This window comes from Pollachius pollachius (assembly GCF_949987615.1).
Source record: "Pollachius pollachius genome assembly, chromosome: 7".
Classification (NCBI taxonomy): Eukaryota; Metazoa; Chordata; class Actinopteri; order Gadiformes; family Gadidae; genus Pollachius; species Pollachius pollachius.
Window position 1 is genome coordinate 25466095 of NC_136940.1, and position 17500 is coordinate 25483594.

At 48.5% G+C, this 17500-nt stretch overlaps 2 protein-coding genes across 3 annotated transcripts in view; both read left to right on the top strand.

The window, feature by feature from the left end:
- tie1 (tyrosine kinase with immunoglobulin-like and EGF-like domains 1) overlaps positions 1-11486 on the top strand; it is a 16616-nt gene extending 5130 nt beyond the window's left edge. Inside the window, exons 6-24 of one of the 2 annotated variants that reach the window (XM_079740349.1) lie at positions 240-380; positions 780-908; positions 1211-1356; positions 1804-1948; positions 2445-2603; positions 4038-4178; positions 4489-4797; positions 5409-5699; positions 6108-6301; positions 6453-6599; positions 6729-6798; positions 6987-7097; positions 7439-7629; positions 7812-7925; positions 8439-8509; positions 9566-9606; positions 9704-9800; positions 10009-10108; positions 10400-11486. In XM_079740349.1, the coding sequence (XP_079596475.1) occupies positions 240-380; positions 780-908; positions 1211-1356; positions 1804-1948; positions 2445-2603; positions 4038-4178; positions 4489-4797; positions 5409-5699; positions 6108-6301; positions 6453-6599; positions 6729-6798; positions 6987-7097; positions 7439-7629; positions 7812-7925; positions 8439-8509; positions 9566-9606; positions 9704-9800; positions 10009-10108; positions 10400-10471 (2669 nt within the window). In that variant the 3' untranslated portion in view covers positions 10472-11486. The remainder of the gene's footprint in view (positions 1-239; positions 381-779; positions 909-1210; positions 1357-1803; positions 1949-2444; positions 2604-4037; positions 4179-4488; positions 4798-5408; positions 5700-6107; positions 6302-6452; positions 6600-6728; positions 6799-6986; positions 7098-7438; positions 7630-7811; positions 7926-8438; positions 8510-9565; positions 9607-9703; positions 9801-10008; positions 10109-10399) is intronic. The other variant, XM_079740350.1, reaches the window with a different exon arrangement.
- Positions 11487-12438: 952 nt separating this feature from the next.
- mpl (MPL proto-oncogene, thrombopoietin receptor) overlaps positions 12439-17500 on the top strand; it is a 5091-nt gene continuing 29 nt past the window's right edge. Inside the window, exons 1-12 of the mRNA XM_079739204.1 lie at positions 12439-12624; positions 12880-13003; positions 13252-13421; positions 13958-14109; positions 14274-14433; positions 14605-14716; positions 14861-15039; positions 15352-15494; positions 15587-15746; positions 15876-15957; positions 16131-16218; positions 16522-17500. The exon at positions 16522-17500 is cut by the window's right edge and continues 29 nt beyond it. Coding sequence (XP_079595330.1) covers positions 12513-12624; positions 12880-13003; positions 13252-13421; positions 13958-14109; positions 14274-14433; positions 14605-14716; positions 14861-15039; positions 15352-15494; positions 15587-15746; positions 15876-15957; positions 16131-16218; positions 16522-17031 — 1992 coding nt within the window. The 5' untranslated portion in view covers positions 12439-12512 and the 3' untranslated portion in view covers positions 17032-17500. The remainder of the gene's footprint in view (positions 12625-12879; positions 13004-13251; positions 13422-13957; positions 14110-14273; positions 14434-14604; positions 14717-14860; positions 15040-15351; positions 15495-15586; positions 15747-15875; positions 15958-16130; positions 16219-16521) is intronic.

Here is a 17500-nt window from a genome sequence, read left to right on the forward strand (position 1 = left end):
ATAAGAATACAAAGTACTAATACAAACAAAAGTAGACGCTAAGTAAATAACTAACCCTAAATGCTATGTGGGACATGTTCAGCCACACACACATACACACACACACGCACACACACACAGTCACGCACGCACGCGCGCACACACACACACACACACACACACACACACACACACACACACACACACAGTCACGCGTTTGTAACTGGGATTTCTGACAACTCGGCCGCCCCCCCCCCCAGCCTGCAGGGAGGGGATGTTCGGCCGCAGCTGCCAGGAGTCGTGTGGTTCGGTGATGGACTGCAAGGGGCTGCGCTTCTGCCTCCCGGACCCCTACGGCTGCTCCTGTGCCAGCGGCTGGGCCGGCGTTCGCTGTGAGACGTGTAAGAAGTCTTTTACACTGATAGCACTTATGGTTATTTATTGCAACAAACAAAATGTATTCTTTTATTTTATGTATGTATAGTATTCCCCTTGTTCAAAACTGTAGAGTTGTAGTGAAGAAACCCACAACAATATTCACTTTAAAATGTAACTTTAACTTGATGTATTTGGACGGTTTACTTAGAGAGAACATATAAAGAACCCCTTTAGTCTCATAGGGGCCAGAGACCTTATTCAGCTGAACTCTGATGACAGTCCTCTCTCTCTCGTTGTTCAACATGCCACATGGTTCAATGCCGTATTGAGATCATTTCTGACCCATTTCTCCTTGTAAAGGATGTGAGTTCCTGGTTAAGAAGGCTACCGGTCTGTTCACGTTCTCCCCGCTCTCCCCCCAGCCTGCCCTGGGGATACGTACGGGCCCGACTGCCGTCTCACCTGCAGCTGTCAGAACGGCGGCACGTGCAACCGCTTCAGCGGCTGCCACTGCCCCACGGGCTGGAGAGGACAGCACTGTGAGAAGTCAGGTGGGAGACCCCTCTCTCAGGTCGCTCCTCCTGCCTCCGCTCCCCTTCTGTCTGCTCATCCTCCAACTGAGGGCTCTCCTGGTGTTCGGTTGAGGCCATCTTGTGTTGGGTTTATCTCAGACCTTGAAACAACAAATCCATAAGGAAAGCCGGACCGGAGTTAAACCAGAGAAGAAGAACGCGTCTGCTCTCTGTTCATCTCTATGTCCTCTTCCTCTTCTCCTCCTCTCCTCCTCCTCCTCCTCCTCTTCCTCCTCCTCCTCCTCCTCTTCCTCCTCCTCCTCCTCCTCCGCCTCCTCCAGACCGGGCGCCCCAGATCCTGGACATGCCCAGCACCATCGAGTGGAACCTGAACTCCAGCCCGAGGATCCTGTGCTCGGCCTCGGGGAACCCGCTGCCCAGCCACACCAGCATCGAGCTGCGCAAGCTGGACAGCACCGTACTGAAGGTCAGCACACCGCCATGCCCACGCTGGACGTTAGTGTAGGAGGAGGAGGAGGAGGAGGAGGAGGAGGAGCTGTTCTCACAAGTATAGGCTTGCAAAACTCGAGGTTTAATACCTCGTGTTAATGACAGGAAATACAAACATTGTTGTCCTCATATTGATCAAATAATACATAATTATGACAATTATGACAATTAAAAACACAAAAAGTGGTGGTTGGAGCCCAGTATGTTTCAATAATATTCTTTGATAAAAATGGTTAATCTGTTCATAACAAGATCATATTGAGCAATTTCATGCCACATGTTTTTCTAAGAGTCTTTCTTCCACAATGTCATTTTTAGAAATGATAAATGTCAATGTAAATCCTTCAAGCTGCGAACATAGAGCTGAGTGTGTGTGTGTGTGTGTGTGTGTGTGTGTGTGTGTGTGTGTGTGTGTGTGTCCCAGGCCTCCCAAACCACCATGGACTCTGACAAGAGCACGGCCCAGTTCGAGATCCCCTCGCTGAAGGCTCTAGACGGGGGCCTGTGGGAGTGTCGGGTCTCCACCAACGGGGGCCAGGACTCACGCAAGTTCAACCTCATCGTCAGAGGTCAGAGTGCAGCCAGTGTGGGTGTGTGGGTGTGTGTTTGTAAGTGTGTGTGCGCGTGTGTGTGTGTGTGTGTGTTTGTGTGTGTGTGTGTGTGTGTGAGTATGTGTGAAAATGTGCACAAATATGTATACTAAATGATATGAAAATGTGGCATAGAGCTAACAACACTGGTAAAGAACTGTTTAATTGAATCCTCTAAATGCATAGGATGTTCAGGGTGAAAGGATGGAGCTTAAGCCTGTCCTGATCATGGTCTTTTCACCGGCCAAAGATTATAGGAATATGCCGCATATTCGCCTCGCGGCTGAATCGTTTATGACGAGCGTGGAGACTTTGTAGTTAATCATTAATCAAGCATTCGGTTTTCGGTTGGCTGAGGCGAGACGGGCGAGGGTCGCCGTCGCAGGCTGGTCTGACGCATCGGACCAGCCTGCGACTAAAGTCACCGCTCGTTCTCACGATTCGTTCTCCTCTTCCCCCCCCCCCCCCCTCCCAGAGCCGCCCGTGCCCGCCACCCCCCCCAAGCTGCTGGAGAGGAAGAGCAAGCAGCTGCTGGTGATGCCCATGACCTCCCACCAAGGCCACGGGCCCATCCTGTCCACCAAGCTGCTGTACAAGCCCATGGACAACGGCGACTCCTGGTCCTCCATCATCGGTGAGTCCCTCGTTGCACCTCTTACAGCAACGACTACTGATGAAATCTAAAAATCACATAAAAGGTAAGAATTCTAATAATAAACAAGCTATTCACCGGCGCACGTCATGACTCCTCTATGCCTCTTACAGGGGATGTCTGTGTTCTTTAGCACTGGGTCTTTTTTTACTTATAGAGGTGCCCTCCACTTCCTTCTGAAGCCGACTCGTAGTTAGGGACAGTGATGCCAGTAACGTGTTACTTAGTAACGCGTTACTGGCATCGGACCACTTTTTTCAGTAACGAGTAATCCAAAGCGTTACTATTTCCAAACCAGTAATCAGATTAAAGTTACTCGTCAAAGTCACTGTGTTTTTTTGTTTTTTTACTGGATCACCGATTGGCGTTGAGAGCGATGGAGTGCTGTGTGTGTGTGTGTCTGTCTGTCTGCCTGTCTGTCTGTTTGTGTGAGAGTGCGTGTGCGTGTGAAGCGTAAGTCTCCAAAGACTTCAATCTATCAGAGGCGAGTGTCGACCTTGACTCTCCAGAGTCCGCGCCACCAGTTGTTATTAGCGGCGGAATTAGTCGCGCGGTGCTGCGTGTGTGTGTGTGTGTGTGTGTGTGTGTGTGTGTGTGTGTGTGTGTGTGTGTGTGTGTGTGTGTCTGTGTGTGTGTGTGTGTGTGTGTGTGTGTGTGTGGAGCTTCATCCGGTGACAGCCCCGTAAAGCGCGCGGTTATATTTTGTCTACGCATTAAAAGTTGGCGGAAGCGGTTGAAAGCCGTGTGTCAGTGTGTGCACCCAGGGCCGTAGCACCACATTCTGGGCCCTGTATACAAGAGGTACTGATGGCCCCCCCTGAATTCCCCCTACCAGCCCCCTGCGCAGAATTGTTGACGGAAGACCAGTTGTTGACTGGGGGGGAGAACAATTGTTGATGGGGAGGGAAGCAATTGTTGACGGGGGACAGGGGGGGTTGTCGCAGCTAAATGTAACTAATAAAGTAACTTGTAATCTAACTTAGTTACTTTTAAAATCAAGTAATCAGTAAAGTAACTAAGTTACTATTTACAGACTAACTAGTAATCAGTAAGCGGATTACTTTTTCAAGGTAACTGTTGCAACGCTGGTTAGGGATAGTATAATGTAAGCTAATTAGCATATCTAGAATTTGCCGTGAGTCTGCAATTTTTTGATGTCGTCAAAAATCACATTTAAGGTCAGGCAAGTCCATAGGTCATGTTTACGGAATTTTGGGTCATTTTGACTTTTGGACGAAGACAGACAATATTAGGCAAGAATTCTAAACCTAAAAAATACAATACAGGAAAGTGCGGTTTGGAAGCAGCGTATTCTCTCAAGTAGCAACTCCTGCAGTTCCTCTCCTCTCAGGGCACAGCGGCCGAGAATGAATCATGTAGTGTGTGTTAACCGTTACGCACCACACTCCCTCTCAGTGTACAGCGACCGCGAGCCCATCACCCTGATGAACCTGAAGCCGTCCACGCGCTACCAGGTCAGAGTTCAGCTGACCCGCCCGGGGGAGGGGGGCGAGGGAGCCCCCGGCCCCGAGGCCATCATGGAGACCGACTGTCCCGGTACGGAACACAAACACACACACACAAACACACACACACACACACACACAAACACACACACACACACCAGTGGAAGGTCTACAAGTGTTGTGCGTTGCTTAGTCCACATCGATTCAACCGCCTGAAGCAGCTCAATAAGTAACCCAAGAGGTGACACATGTTATATTATGGCTGATATCGGATGGTCCTCATCAGCAAGATACTCTATCAGTTTCTTACTTGGGTCAGAGCCAAATGACATCATCTGCCCTGACCACCACTCCACGACACACCCTGACTGCGCGCCCCCACTCCCCGCTGCCCCCAACAGAGCCCACCGTGCGTCCCGAGATCGACATCAGCTCCATGGAGGGCCGCAACGCCACGGTGCGTTGGCGCCTCCCTCCGGGCAGTCCCGGGGCCACGGGTCCGGGGGAGGCCAGCGGGTTCCTGGTGCAGCTGTTCGGGCCCGCGCCCTCCAGCACGAAGCTGTGGGAGGAAACCACGCTGCTCAACGTGCTGTCCACCAAGTTCCACAACCTGGAGTACCAGCGAGACTACGTCGCCGTGGTGCTGCTGGTCAACTGCGGCAGCCAGGGCCCCGCCTCCAAGCCCTACACCTTCCGCCTCAACAGCCAGGGTAACCAGCGCCTCTGGGGGCCGGGGAGCGGAAGGAGGGTCTTGTTTGGCGCGTGTCAGCTCTATGGCGATATGGAAACGTACCTGCTGGCCTACTTCATTACTTCGTCCAATTCATTGTGGAAGCTTTGTTGTTGTCGTTGTTGTTGTTGAATAACGTAAGACCATTGAAGGGGTGAGTGTGTGCAGACTGAGGAGGTAGAGCTGGTTCCTGGATGCTGTGCCCTCCCCCAGGGTGATGCAGTAGGTTAGCCATGAGATGACTGTGGGCGGCAGTAGCTCAGGAGGAATAGCAGGTTGACTGGTAGCCGGAAGGCTGCTAGTTCGGCTTCTCCTAGCTGAAGGTCGAGGTGTCCCTGAACGAGACGCCTCACCCCGACTGCTCCTGACGAGCTGGCTGTCGCCCTGCGTGGTCGACACCGCTGTCGGTGTGTGAACGTGTGAATGATGATGGTTGTAGGCCGCCAAAAATGTCGATATAACTGACGGACGTGATCAGTCCATGTCTGTGCCTCCCATTCCCGCCCAGCGAGTTCATCTCTAGACCAAACACCCACAGATGTTGTCCGTGTTGTCGGGCGAGTCCGTGACCGTGCCGCCCGTGTTCCCCAGGCCCGTCGTCTCCGCGCAACGTGCAGGCGGTGTCCCTGTCGGTGTCGGCCGTGGTGGTGCGCTGGCAGCCCCCCGAGGACCCCAACGGGGGCATCATCAAGTACGTGATCGAGTACCAGCCGGTGGGCCAGGGCGCCCCCCACCCTTGGGTGGACACCGACGACGGCAACAAGACGGCCAAGGAGGTGACGGCGCTGAACGGCAGCACGCTGTACCAGTTCAGAGTGCGGGCGTTCTCCAAGGTCCCCGGGGAGTGGAGCAAGTTCGTCCAGGCCGCCACCATGGTGGACGGTGAGGCGGGGGGCGTTTCGGGGGTCATTTATGTTATTGTTGACTTGCTTATGGTTGAGGGGGACAGATGCGGGGTACATCGACAAACTGAGAACAGCCATCCAATGCAAGTGTCATAGTGCTTATAGCGGGTGCTCATTTGCAACAACCTGTCCCCTGCCGCGTTTGGATGTACATGTTGACGCGCAGGTTGCTTGCGGCGCAACGCGTTCTCGTGCCTCGTTCTCATCAGGAAACCATGTACTTCTTTGGTGAGCAAACTGGAATAGATCGGAGATAATTCCATTTTCCACCTACAGCTGGGTCTCACTTGGCCCTGAGCAGGTTCACCCAGAGAGCTCCCCGTTGCGCTCAATGGAACGCAATGTCCCTCACTCTCTCCCTCCCCCCGCCCCCCCACCCCTCCAGGCTTCCAGAGCTTCACCCCCACCACCCAGGGCGTGGGGGTCCGGCCGGGCGGCGAGGGCTACCAGCTGCTGGTGGCGGTGGTGGGTTCGGTCACCGTCACCTGCGTCACCATCCTCCTCGCCCTCCTCGCCCTCTTCTGCGTCCGCAAGACGCTGCTGAACCGCCGACGCACCTTCACCTACCAGTCGGGATCGGTGAGGACCCCCCCACTAAGCCCGAGGAGACAGACATACACCGTAATCTATGAAGGGTTTTTATGGATAGTGGCGACGGGAGATTCATCTTTGAGTTGAGCCGGGTTCTTTTGATCGGAGATGAATCGTTTTCTGTGTCCTCATCCTCCAGGGCGAGGAGACCATCCTCCAGTTCAACTCTGGGACCCTGACCCTCACCCGGAGACCCAAGCCCACACTGGAGCCCCTCACCTACCCCATCCTGGAGTGGGACGACATCAAGTTCGAGGACGTCATCGGCGAGGGAAACTTCGGCCAGGTCTGGTTCTGCATTCCTCCGTCCCGGGGGGGGGGGGCGCTCCCCTGGGAATCCTCAATGAATCCATTGTTCTAGTTTAATGACGGGATCGAATCGTTGGACTAACGACGTTGTTTTTTTTACATCTAGGTCATCAAGGCCATGATTAAGAAGGACGGCAACAAAATGAGCGCCGCGATCAAGATGCTCAAAGGTAAAGGTAATTTATAAAAATGTCTGCATCATAAATCCACACGCACACCTTTGATAGAACACAAGTGACCCACACTCACACAACCCACAGCGGAACTGATCCGATATGTAAAGTCCCATCCACTCCCTACTCTAACATTTCAGGAGAAAGCCTTTTCCGGTGACTCACTCTGCTTTGTGTGGTGCTTCCTGCAGAGTTCGCCTCGGAGAACGACCACCGAGACTTCGCCGGGGAGCTGGAGGTGCTGTGCAAACTGGGCCAGCATCCCAACATCATCAACCTGATTGGAGCCTGTGAGAACCGAGGTGAGCAAGTGCCCCCTAGTGGCCCTTCTGTATCGGTACACATGCTCCTGTGAACGTCAACTCCCTGGTGATGGGACATGCTACATGCATAGAAGATGGGCATTGAAAAAAAACATTGATTTACAACGATATCTGAGGATAGGCACTTATAACACTCAATGTGGATGTGTAGAATAACACATTCACCATCCACTTAAAATCTGCTGACAGGGGTTTTAGTTCGTTATCGACAACAGTTATTGACAATGGTGGCCATACCATATTCCTTGTATCGCATCGGTATCGGAAATACATTAAACTACATCTCCCTCCCCTCCACTCTGTCCATCCGTCCGTCCCAGGCTACCTGTACATCGCCATAGAGTACGCTCCCTACGGGAACCTGCTGGACTTCCTGAGGAAGAGCCGGGTGCTGGAGACGGACCCGGCCTTCGCCAAGGAGCACGGCACCGCCTCCACCCTCACCTCCCAGCAGCTGCTGCAGTTCTCCGTCGACGTGGCGACTGGGATGCACTACCTGAGTGACAAGCAGGTAGCAGACCAAACAAATTATAATAATATCAATAAGACACAGCATATCAATAGTGTGGCTTGCTTTGCAACGACATTAATCATAAAAATAAGACACAGAATTAAAGTAGCGTCGATTCACGATTCATGTATTGACTCTTTAGCCATCGCCATTCTCTTCCATTTTCTTCCTCTTCTCTGCAGTTCATCCACAGAGATCTGGCCGCCCGGAACGTTCTGGTGGGAGACAACCTGGTGGCAAAGATCGCCGACTTCGGGCTCTCCAGAGGAGAGGAGGTCTACGTGAAGAAGACGATGGTATGTGGCAGAGACTTGATGAAGACGATGTACGAAGCAACCAACAGGCCTGGGACAGCTCCGAAGAGAACAGTTCTGGGCCATTGTTGCTTATTTAATTTATGTACATGGTCGCCCTTTATCAAGCTGAAAAGGACATGACTATCACCTCAGGAGCAATGAGTAACTCACACATGAAGAGGGGGATGATGGCTGTGAGAAAGGTGGTGGAGGCAATGTATAGATTTGAATTTATTTAATTTAAATGATAGGTCCAGTATTATCTACTTAAATGTCATGTTTATAACAATTTTATATCTATATATCTCTTGTATTTGAATTGATGGGAGCCGAGAACACATCTAGAGGGGAACAGTGTATCAATTGTGTGACAGCAAGGCAATTAGAAATTTGTCTTTATAATGCAGCATCTACAACAAACATAATATCAGAAACAATACATCTATCTCCGATAATAATGCAGAACAAGTTGCTTGTCGCGTCCTGTGTGAACGTCTCGATGTGCACCTACAGGGCAGGCTGCCAGTGCGCTGGATGGCCATCGAGTCTCTGAACTACAGCGTGTACACCACCAAGAGCGACGTGTGAGTACCCTGACGATACGATAGGACGTCCCCCCCATCCCCACCACACAGTCGAGGGAATAGGAAATCAAACCATCTGCTAGTAAAATAGGATGTGGTGTGTTACAACAGAAGACTACTAGTCATGTGGAGAAAATCCCTGACCATGACGTTTTAACGCGCAGTTAATTGAGTTCCCACACACAACATCACGGTTGCTGGTCACAACGTTAACTCGGGTCCCTCCTTATCCTTGTTTTGGTGTCGTTTGCACAACCGCCACCGTAAGTCTCCAACAAGCAGGTCTATAACATTTCAGATATACCACACACAAACACTCACACACACACATACACACACACAAACACACACACACACATCATCCTTCCATCAGTGTGTGTCAGCGGTGAGAAAGATACGGTAGTGCTGGGGACTGATAAGCAGGCAGGAAGTGTGGAGATACAAGTTAGCAGTCTGAAACATTGACCTGTCAAACCAAATACTATTTATAGATACTGCTGCAACACCGAGTCCCACAGTACAGTTAGAGAAATATAAGAGAGAGAGAGATAGAGAGCCAGAGTGTGTAATTGTTTGTGAGGGATAGGGAGAGAGTTACTTAAGAAAGAGAAAGAGTGTGACTAAAGACAGAAACATTGAAAAACTTGATACCAGATTTGATTGTGACCCCTCCCATGATGTATCAGAGACAGATTGGTTGGGTGATCACCTTTTCAGCGATCAACATCCTCCCTTCTGCTGTGTCAGGCCAACATTTTGCTTTATTATTTCCTGTAAATTAAAAAGCGGTTACAATTACAGTTGAACATCAAACATTCAGTAGGTCACATGCAATTTGATACATATCAATTCCCATATCAAATGTAGCCCACATTGCATTTACATGAACATACTGAGTTCCGATATAGTCGTACATTTGAGATTCACAAAGACCGAAATTCACATTTTATAAATCAACTGCTAAGTCAACACAAAGTGAGTGAGTTCCTTAAACTCAGAGAGCTCAGTATCTCTGTGTGCTTAATGATGAAGGAGCTCTCCATCTCCCAAACACAGGTGGTCGTTCGGAGTGCTTCTGTGGGAAATAGTTAGCCTAGGTGAGTAAGATCCAGATTCCTATGCTCTCTAATGCTGACTGTGACGATTGAGGCGGGACAATGACGGCGATGATACTGACGGCCGTGCCTGTGCCAGGTGGGACTCCGTACTGCGGGATGACGTGCGCGGAGCTCTACGAGAAGCTGCCCCAGGGCTACAGGATGGAACAGCCTCGCAACTGTGACGACGAAGTGTGGGTGATCAATCTCCGCTATTGTCTCACCAAAACCTTTACAAGGACACCCCTCATCATGTTATTACTGTATTAAAGTTCAAAGTTCAAAGCCATCTTTATTGCTATTTCCAAAATATGTGCAAGACAAATGGAGGAATCGAAGCAGCGTTTGTCTCTGACCCCCGGTGCAGTAAGTGCTTATGATATGATATTCTCTCTCCCCCAGCTATGAGCTGATGCGGCAGTGCTGGAGGGACCGGCCGTACGAGAGACCCCCGTTCTCCCAGATCTCAGTCCAGCTCAACAGGATGCAGGAGGCCAGGAAGGTGAGAGACGCAAGACTGCTGCCTTGTTGTTCTGAGGTGGAAGGAAAACAACACCTTCTGTGGTTCTGAATGGTGCTATTCTGTCTTGATGTGCGGCTTTTATAATTCTGGTTTCGCTCAAAGACTACAAGAGCACAAAAACATATTTTACTTTCTGCTCGTCCGTTACGAAATGAGATTATCTGATCTCTCTTTACATGATGGTTAAAACCTCCTGTAATCGATCCCACTTTACGGTAAAGTAATGTACGCCAACTGTTCGGTTCTTCTTACCACTGAACCGTCTTCCAGGCCTACGTGAACATGGCTCTCTTCGAGAACTTCACCTACGCCGGGATCGACGCGACGGCCGAAGAGGCCTGACGACCAGCGGCCCCATGCCCTGGTGCGCCCCTCTCCCCCCGTAGGAAGCACCGAGGCTGGGCTCCACGCTACGGTCACCCCCCTGCCGCCCCCCGTAGACCCAGGAGCAGCAGAAGGAGCAAGGCCCCCCTTGGCACCGACACCACCGGGCTATAGCAGGGGGGCCGGGAGAGACTCTTTGTGGAGCTGTGGAACTACTGGGCTGGAATGACCACTGGACCGATAAGGCACGCAGGCGCCTGGGGAGGAGACACTGGGATGGAGGCTGCAGAGACCAAGAGAGAGAACCGTTCTGGCGCTGGCTGAATAGCGACTCCCTGAGCTGTCACTTTGGTTTTGCTGGTGGAACAAGTGCGGCTAAAAGCGTTAACGTTATCTCCAGCATCAGTCTGCCAGCAGAGGGGGATGTGGTCAACGGGACCACAGAACTATGGACTATCTTCTCTTTATCTGCACCAGCAGATCGAGGACAATGATAATGTGTTTATATATATATATATATATATATATATATATATATATACACACACAAAGAATATACAAGATAGGTGTTCTCAAAGACATGAAACCTCAACATTTGCCTCAAGTGTTCAGATCAGAACCCTTAAAGCACACTGGATGTCTACAGTTAAATATTGTGTTTGTGCCTTCTAGACTGCGTATCACTGCCATTCGAATGTACTACTACTACTACTACTACTACTACTACTACTGTATACTATATATTTTGGTCTCTCCTTTAAGAAGCCTCGTCCAATTTTACCCATGAATACTACAATTCCCTATTTTTCTAGAGACTATGTGAAGTATATCTGATCTGATGTTTTATATGTGATGTACCGTTTGTACATTTTGCTGACTGTATTGTTTTTAATACTATTGTTTATATTGTACCGTATTATTTGTTATATCTTCCGGCCCAGGGATTGCAGATGTAAAGTATCTGTGTAGCTAACTCTCGTTGGGCATAGCCCCTGTTAAATATACCAATAAACTAAACTACTGTAGTCCTACAGCTTGAGGCTTATGAATCCCATGCAGCCTTCATAACAGTGTGCCACTACTATAATACTACTCTGTATGAAGACAACACACAGAAATATAGGTATGAATCTATTGCAACATGGTTGGACAATTGTTTCTGCATATATTTGTGAGGCATGTCTTAAGGGTTGATGCAAGCTGGCTAGAAATGATAAAAGTCAGGCACAGAGCAGGCCTAAGGAGGGCACGTTTGCGTGTGCATGGATGGTGATGAGTTGGGTAAGTAGGGCAGAGGAGTCCGGTGGTAAACATGGTCTTCCTGGCTGCGCCGAGGAGATCTGTCATCGGGTTTCCTCCAGAAAGCCACAACCGGAAGAGAGCTGTCTGTCAAACAGGGCCTCTCTGGGCCAAATTCCTGGGGACTTACCCACAAACACACACTCAATCTAGTACTACGTTTGATACAGTAGGTCTAGGAACATACAATTATGATGATCAGCCATTGATAACCCTAAGAAATTCAAAAGAAAACGATGGCGATCAAAAACGTGTGCAGGATATAAAGTTGTAGGCTTGCCATAGAGCCACCGGTTGGCCAACTAACCTTGGAGTCAAATTGCTTGCATAAAAATTGAAGAAAGGAAAAGGTGACACAGATTTTTGTCTGATTTGATGTTTGACCACAAGGGTTTCATAGTACATTTCTATGCATGTTTAATTTCTGTAGCATTTAGCAAGACGTTTAATTTCTCTTACATTTATCATCTGGAATAGGAGACTCACTGCTGGAAAATAACAATCCTAACCCAACAGGAAGTCAGAACCTTCCTGTCAATTCTCTCTCTCTCACTCTTTCTGGGGCAAAAAAATAAACTTGTAACATATAAAGAACTTCCTATGAAACCACAAAATACTCCCCACCCCCCTTCTCTTAATCATAACCCTCCCTCTCTCTTCTTTCCCACTCGACAACAACAATCTATTTCAGACACAACCGTTCCTCCGATAAAGCTCCACATCAGGCCCATGGCTGTGCCACCTAGAGGGTCTTAAGGCCATGGATCTGGCCCTGCTGGGGGAACTCTTTCTGGCCGCTGTGTGGATGCAGCTTGGCTGTATGGCTGATGGACATGGCAGGCGTGGATCTATCACACACCTGCCCATGAAAGGTGTATTTTTTTTTTTTATTGCTATTGATTGGCGACACGAGACTTCAAAACTCTCATTTAAATTAAGACAAGTTAAATGTATAATTTATGGCACTAGTTCAAACATGAGCAAAACCGATTTGTCCGTTTTTCTGGGACAGGGGAAGGAGTGGGTTGGTATGAAGTACTCGGACGGCAGAACCATCTGAGAAGGAGATGAGAGAAAACTAGAAGCGAACAAATCAATGGGTTCTATCTTTGTTGTTTTTTGAGCAGATGTTTTGCTGTTGAAGGACGAGGAAGACCCCAAGTGTTTCAGCAGAACAGAATACGATCTCACCTGCTTCGTTGAAACTCCAGACAACAAGACCTATGACTTCTTCTACAAGACTGATGACAGGTAGGTAGTTGTTTTTACAATGTGCATTGTTGATGGACGTTCTCCATTCAATCATGGGTCTTTTATAGCCCAAAGTCATTTTTGGTAGATTAAGACAAACCTGCTTATTCTTTTTAGAATGTATTAAAGAAAGTTTAAATAAATTCAATGCAAATAAATAACTATTATGACTGTTATCAATCTTATTGAATATAATGATGACATAGAGGCTGCCCAGACACTGCCAGTAACCCTGTCTGTCTGTCCAGGGAGAAGAGATGTGATGTGAGGCTGCAGCGGACAGAAGACGGATCCTTTCTCCACATCTGTCTCTTCCCTCCTGACGACACTTATCTGTTTGTCCTCACACACCTCCGGGTGACGGAGGCTGGGACCAACCACACCCTGCACAACCGCAGCGTCAGTGTGGAAGACCAGGGTGAGGAGAATCTCTCCCCCTGGGTCACACACACACACACACACACACACACACACACACACACACAGACACACACACACACACACACACAAACACAGAGTCAGAGAGACAGACAGGCACACAGACACACACATTCACAGACACACACACACACACACACACTAACACAGACACAGACAGACACACACACAGACAGACACACACACACACACAGACACAGACACACACATACACACACACAGACACGCACACACACACACACAGACACACACAGACAGACACACAGAGAGACACACAGACCCCCCCCCACACACACACACAGAAAGACACACACGCATACATACATACATACATACAGACAGACATACATACATACAGACAGACATACATACATACATACAGACAGACATACATACATACAGACAGACATACATACATACACTCCTTTCTTCCTTCCTTACATGTATGCATGTATAATGAATATTAATTTTAGCTTCTATTCAATAGCGTATTATATGATTTGTTTTCATTTGTAGTTCTCCTAGATCCACCAACAAATATGTCCCATTGCCATACTGGCTTGCCAGGCCAGCTGCAGCTAACATGGCAAGTGGACAAAGCGTGGGAAAGCAAGGTGCATTATTGGATACGGTATTCATCCAACAGGTTGGGAGAAAAAAACAAAAAGGTACATCTGACAGATCATTTCAATTAATGCCACGCAATATCTATACTTTAGTTGATTGCAATTCAATTTACAACTTAAAATTCCCAAAGAATCAAGTGAACAACTGGTATATCAACTCCTCTAAAGTCGTGAGGATCTATATGTACTTTTTGTGATTTCTCCAGGGAGATGGGGTCCAGCTAGAGACCCTGACGTCTCTGGTGCCAGGGGAGGTGCTCCAGTTCGAGATCAGAATAAATGTTATTAAATATGGTCTGGACAAAACCATAGGGCACTGGAGCCACTGGTCCAAACCATTGGCAGTGATGGTGCCCCAAAGCGCAGGTGTGAGTGGAAGACGGAAATTACTTATTGGTGCTCTGTATGTGTCTGTGTGATTGAGATTAAGAAAGAGAGCGAAAAGACAACAAGACGATATTTTGTGTAGTCACATTAAAACCTTACAGAACGAATTAGGTAATGACTTTGGTCATTCCCTCTCCCTTCTCTCTTCAGTTGACATCTCACTTGAGTGCTACACATCTGACCTGCATAACGTCACCTGCCAGTGGGACGAGAACATCTACAAGGGCGTCACCTACAAGCTGTTCTACAGACACAGCCCCAGGTACAATCAAACGCTCTGCACAAATGTGAACGCCACAGTATGACGTACCGACTGCTGCACTTCTCAGATTATAACTTGAATTTGCTGTGCCACACGTTAAAGCTTCACCACTTCCTGACGGTTCTGTTATTTCTTTCTCAATAGTTTCTTGAATAGTAAGTCACTGGGTTGGACAGAGTGCCTGAAGAGCTGGAACCGGAGTGATCAGTGCCGTTTCCATGGAGACAAGACCCAGTTGTTCCAGGTCAAACTGGGAGCGGGTGGCAGCCCGTCTCCCCTGGACCGAACCTTCTACTCTGAAGCCTTCTACCTCAACGGCAGCAGTGAGTCTTCTCGCTTTGACATTTGTTGGCTCTTGAGTGGAAAAGCTACTCTTTTTAAAACAGAAAAGAATGGACAACAATACAACTGTACCGCACAAAGTAATTGTGATGATAAAATCATTCAATACAATACAATGCAATGCAATTGTATTTATATGTATATTGCTATATTGTTGAAAATTTGGAATTGTGAATTAAAATCAGTAAAATTGCTTTTGTCTTTGTTAAGACAAAATTGCAATCAAATTAACACTGTGTAAATCTTGGAGCATGTGCAGATGTGTGTCCTTATACTGTCTATTCATGCTTCAGTCAAGACAGCCCCCCCAGGGCAGCTGGAAGAGAGTATAGATACCGGGACGCTGTGCCTGTCTTGGGCAGCCCCTTTCCCAGCCCTCTCTGCTCACCTGCTGTACCAGGTCCACTACCACACCAGAGAGGGCGGACCCTGGCTGGTGAGACGCCACCGCACACCTCACGCCAAACACTTAGGAGCTCAAACATTAAAATATCAAAAACTCACGCTTCTCAAACCCCATCTCCTCAGACGGTGTCGTCGAAAGGTCCGGAGACAAGGACATGTCTGGAGGGTTTGACAGGAAGTCAGTACAGTGTGCAGGTCAGAGCCAAGCCCAATGGGACTTTTTTCTCCGGTCAATGGAGCGACTGGTCACTCAAACTCTCCGGATCCATCCCCCGCGACATGGGTGGGTCTTTAGAAATGACAGCTATATAAATCTTTAGAAATCCAAATATATCTTGACATTTGACATTTTTGGTAGACTGTGGTGATCTCCATATCTAATGACTATGATCCATATCTACATCATGTGCAGGGGCTATCCTCATCTCTGGTATCCCTCTCCTGATGCTAGTGCTGGCCATCGTCTTCATTTCTCTGATTTCTCGGTATCTCAGGTAGGCTCGGCGGCCTGTGTGTTCATCTAGCTAGCAAGTGTGGGGCAGCTGATTTCATTCATTTGTTGTAAATACAAAATAAAATGTAAGATCTTTGTATCAGTACTCAAGTCTATTCAATGCACCATTTCAGCATAATCAACGTTCATTATACTTTTTTTTTTCCTGTGCAGTAAGTTTAAAAAACTACTGTGGCCACCGATTCCAAACCTTGATAAAGTGTTGCAAGGCTTCCTGGCAGAAATCAATGGGCCGAAATTGGTAAGAGACTTTGATCTGTATCAGTGTAATAGCGTGTCATTTTTCCGACCTTTAAGGGCTGTGATCTACGGAAATGTGAACATGTGAGAACAGGAAGGTCTCACAAGGCAACTGTGACAGAAAATGATTGAGACCATCCTTGCATCCGCTCCCTCCTCTTTTTAAAACCTTTATCGTGAGTGGCGGGTAGTAGTTTGCGGAATCATTTGGTCTGTAACTCATAGACCATTACAAGGATCTGAGGTCGTGAGACTGGAGACTGGAGCAGACCAGGCTCACCTACTGTACCTTCTTGTGCTACAGGATCCTCCATTCGCCTCAAAGCAGTGCTTGAAGGAGAACCTTGCGTCCGTTGTGGAGATCATGTACACGGAGGACGCGGCGGCCGGGTTAGAGAAGCCCCCTGACGAGTCCGCCCCGCTAGTGATCCCAGGGGGGCAGCTCTCCGTCGGGGAGCAGGGGGACCGGAGCCCCGACGGGACCCTGGAGGTCAGCCCGGACTATGTGACGCTGAGCACCATGGATGCGGCCCCCAGCTGTCAGCAAGGGAATGAGTACATTTACGAACACGTTGCTGAGTGCCGGGGACTTGCCTGTGGGGCGAGGGTGGGCTGCGTCCAGCCAGCCGCAACCACCCACGAACGCTCCTCCACAGCTTCATGCACTAGCGGCATGGACATTCTGAACCGCTCCTACCTGCTCCCAGCAGAGGGCAGCAGAGGGCTGGAGCCGGGGACCGCTGCTGCCTCTGGAGGCTCAGACAAGCGGTACACCAACATGGACGCTCCACCATATCCCGACGGCGTGGCGTGACATCAGGGGGGAGGTTGTGTATCAAAACACAGCATGGGTCACATTTACCTTCTGATCTAATAAAAGAACAACATCTGTCTGTGGATATACAGTATAAAGCAGTGTTCTCCATCTATTTTGTATTTGCTAGCCTCTGTTTACCATCTTTTGCAGAAGATACATTATTTGGCTTGCTATTGGTCGATAGGGAAGTTGATGTTCTCAAAGTATTATAGTTGATCATAGTAATATAGCTAGTATGTTCAATTAACGAAAATGTTTATTATAAATGTATGTATTGTCACTGTCAATAATGCAAAGTGATTACTATAGTGAGAAAGAACCTTGAAAGCAGTTTAGGAGAGGGGGAGAAAGTTCTGTACTGCTCAAAACAATGTATAAAATGGAAAGGTAGAGAAGAATTTCACAGTCAAATAAAAGCCGTCACAAATGCCTTCAACACATAGGCCATAAGATCATGAAGTTAACT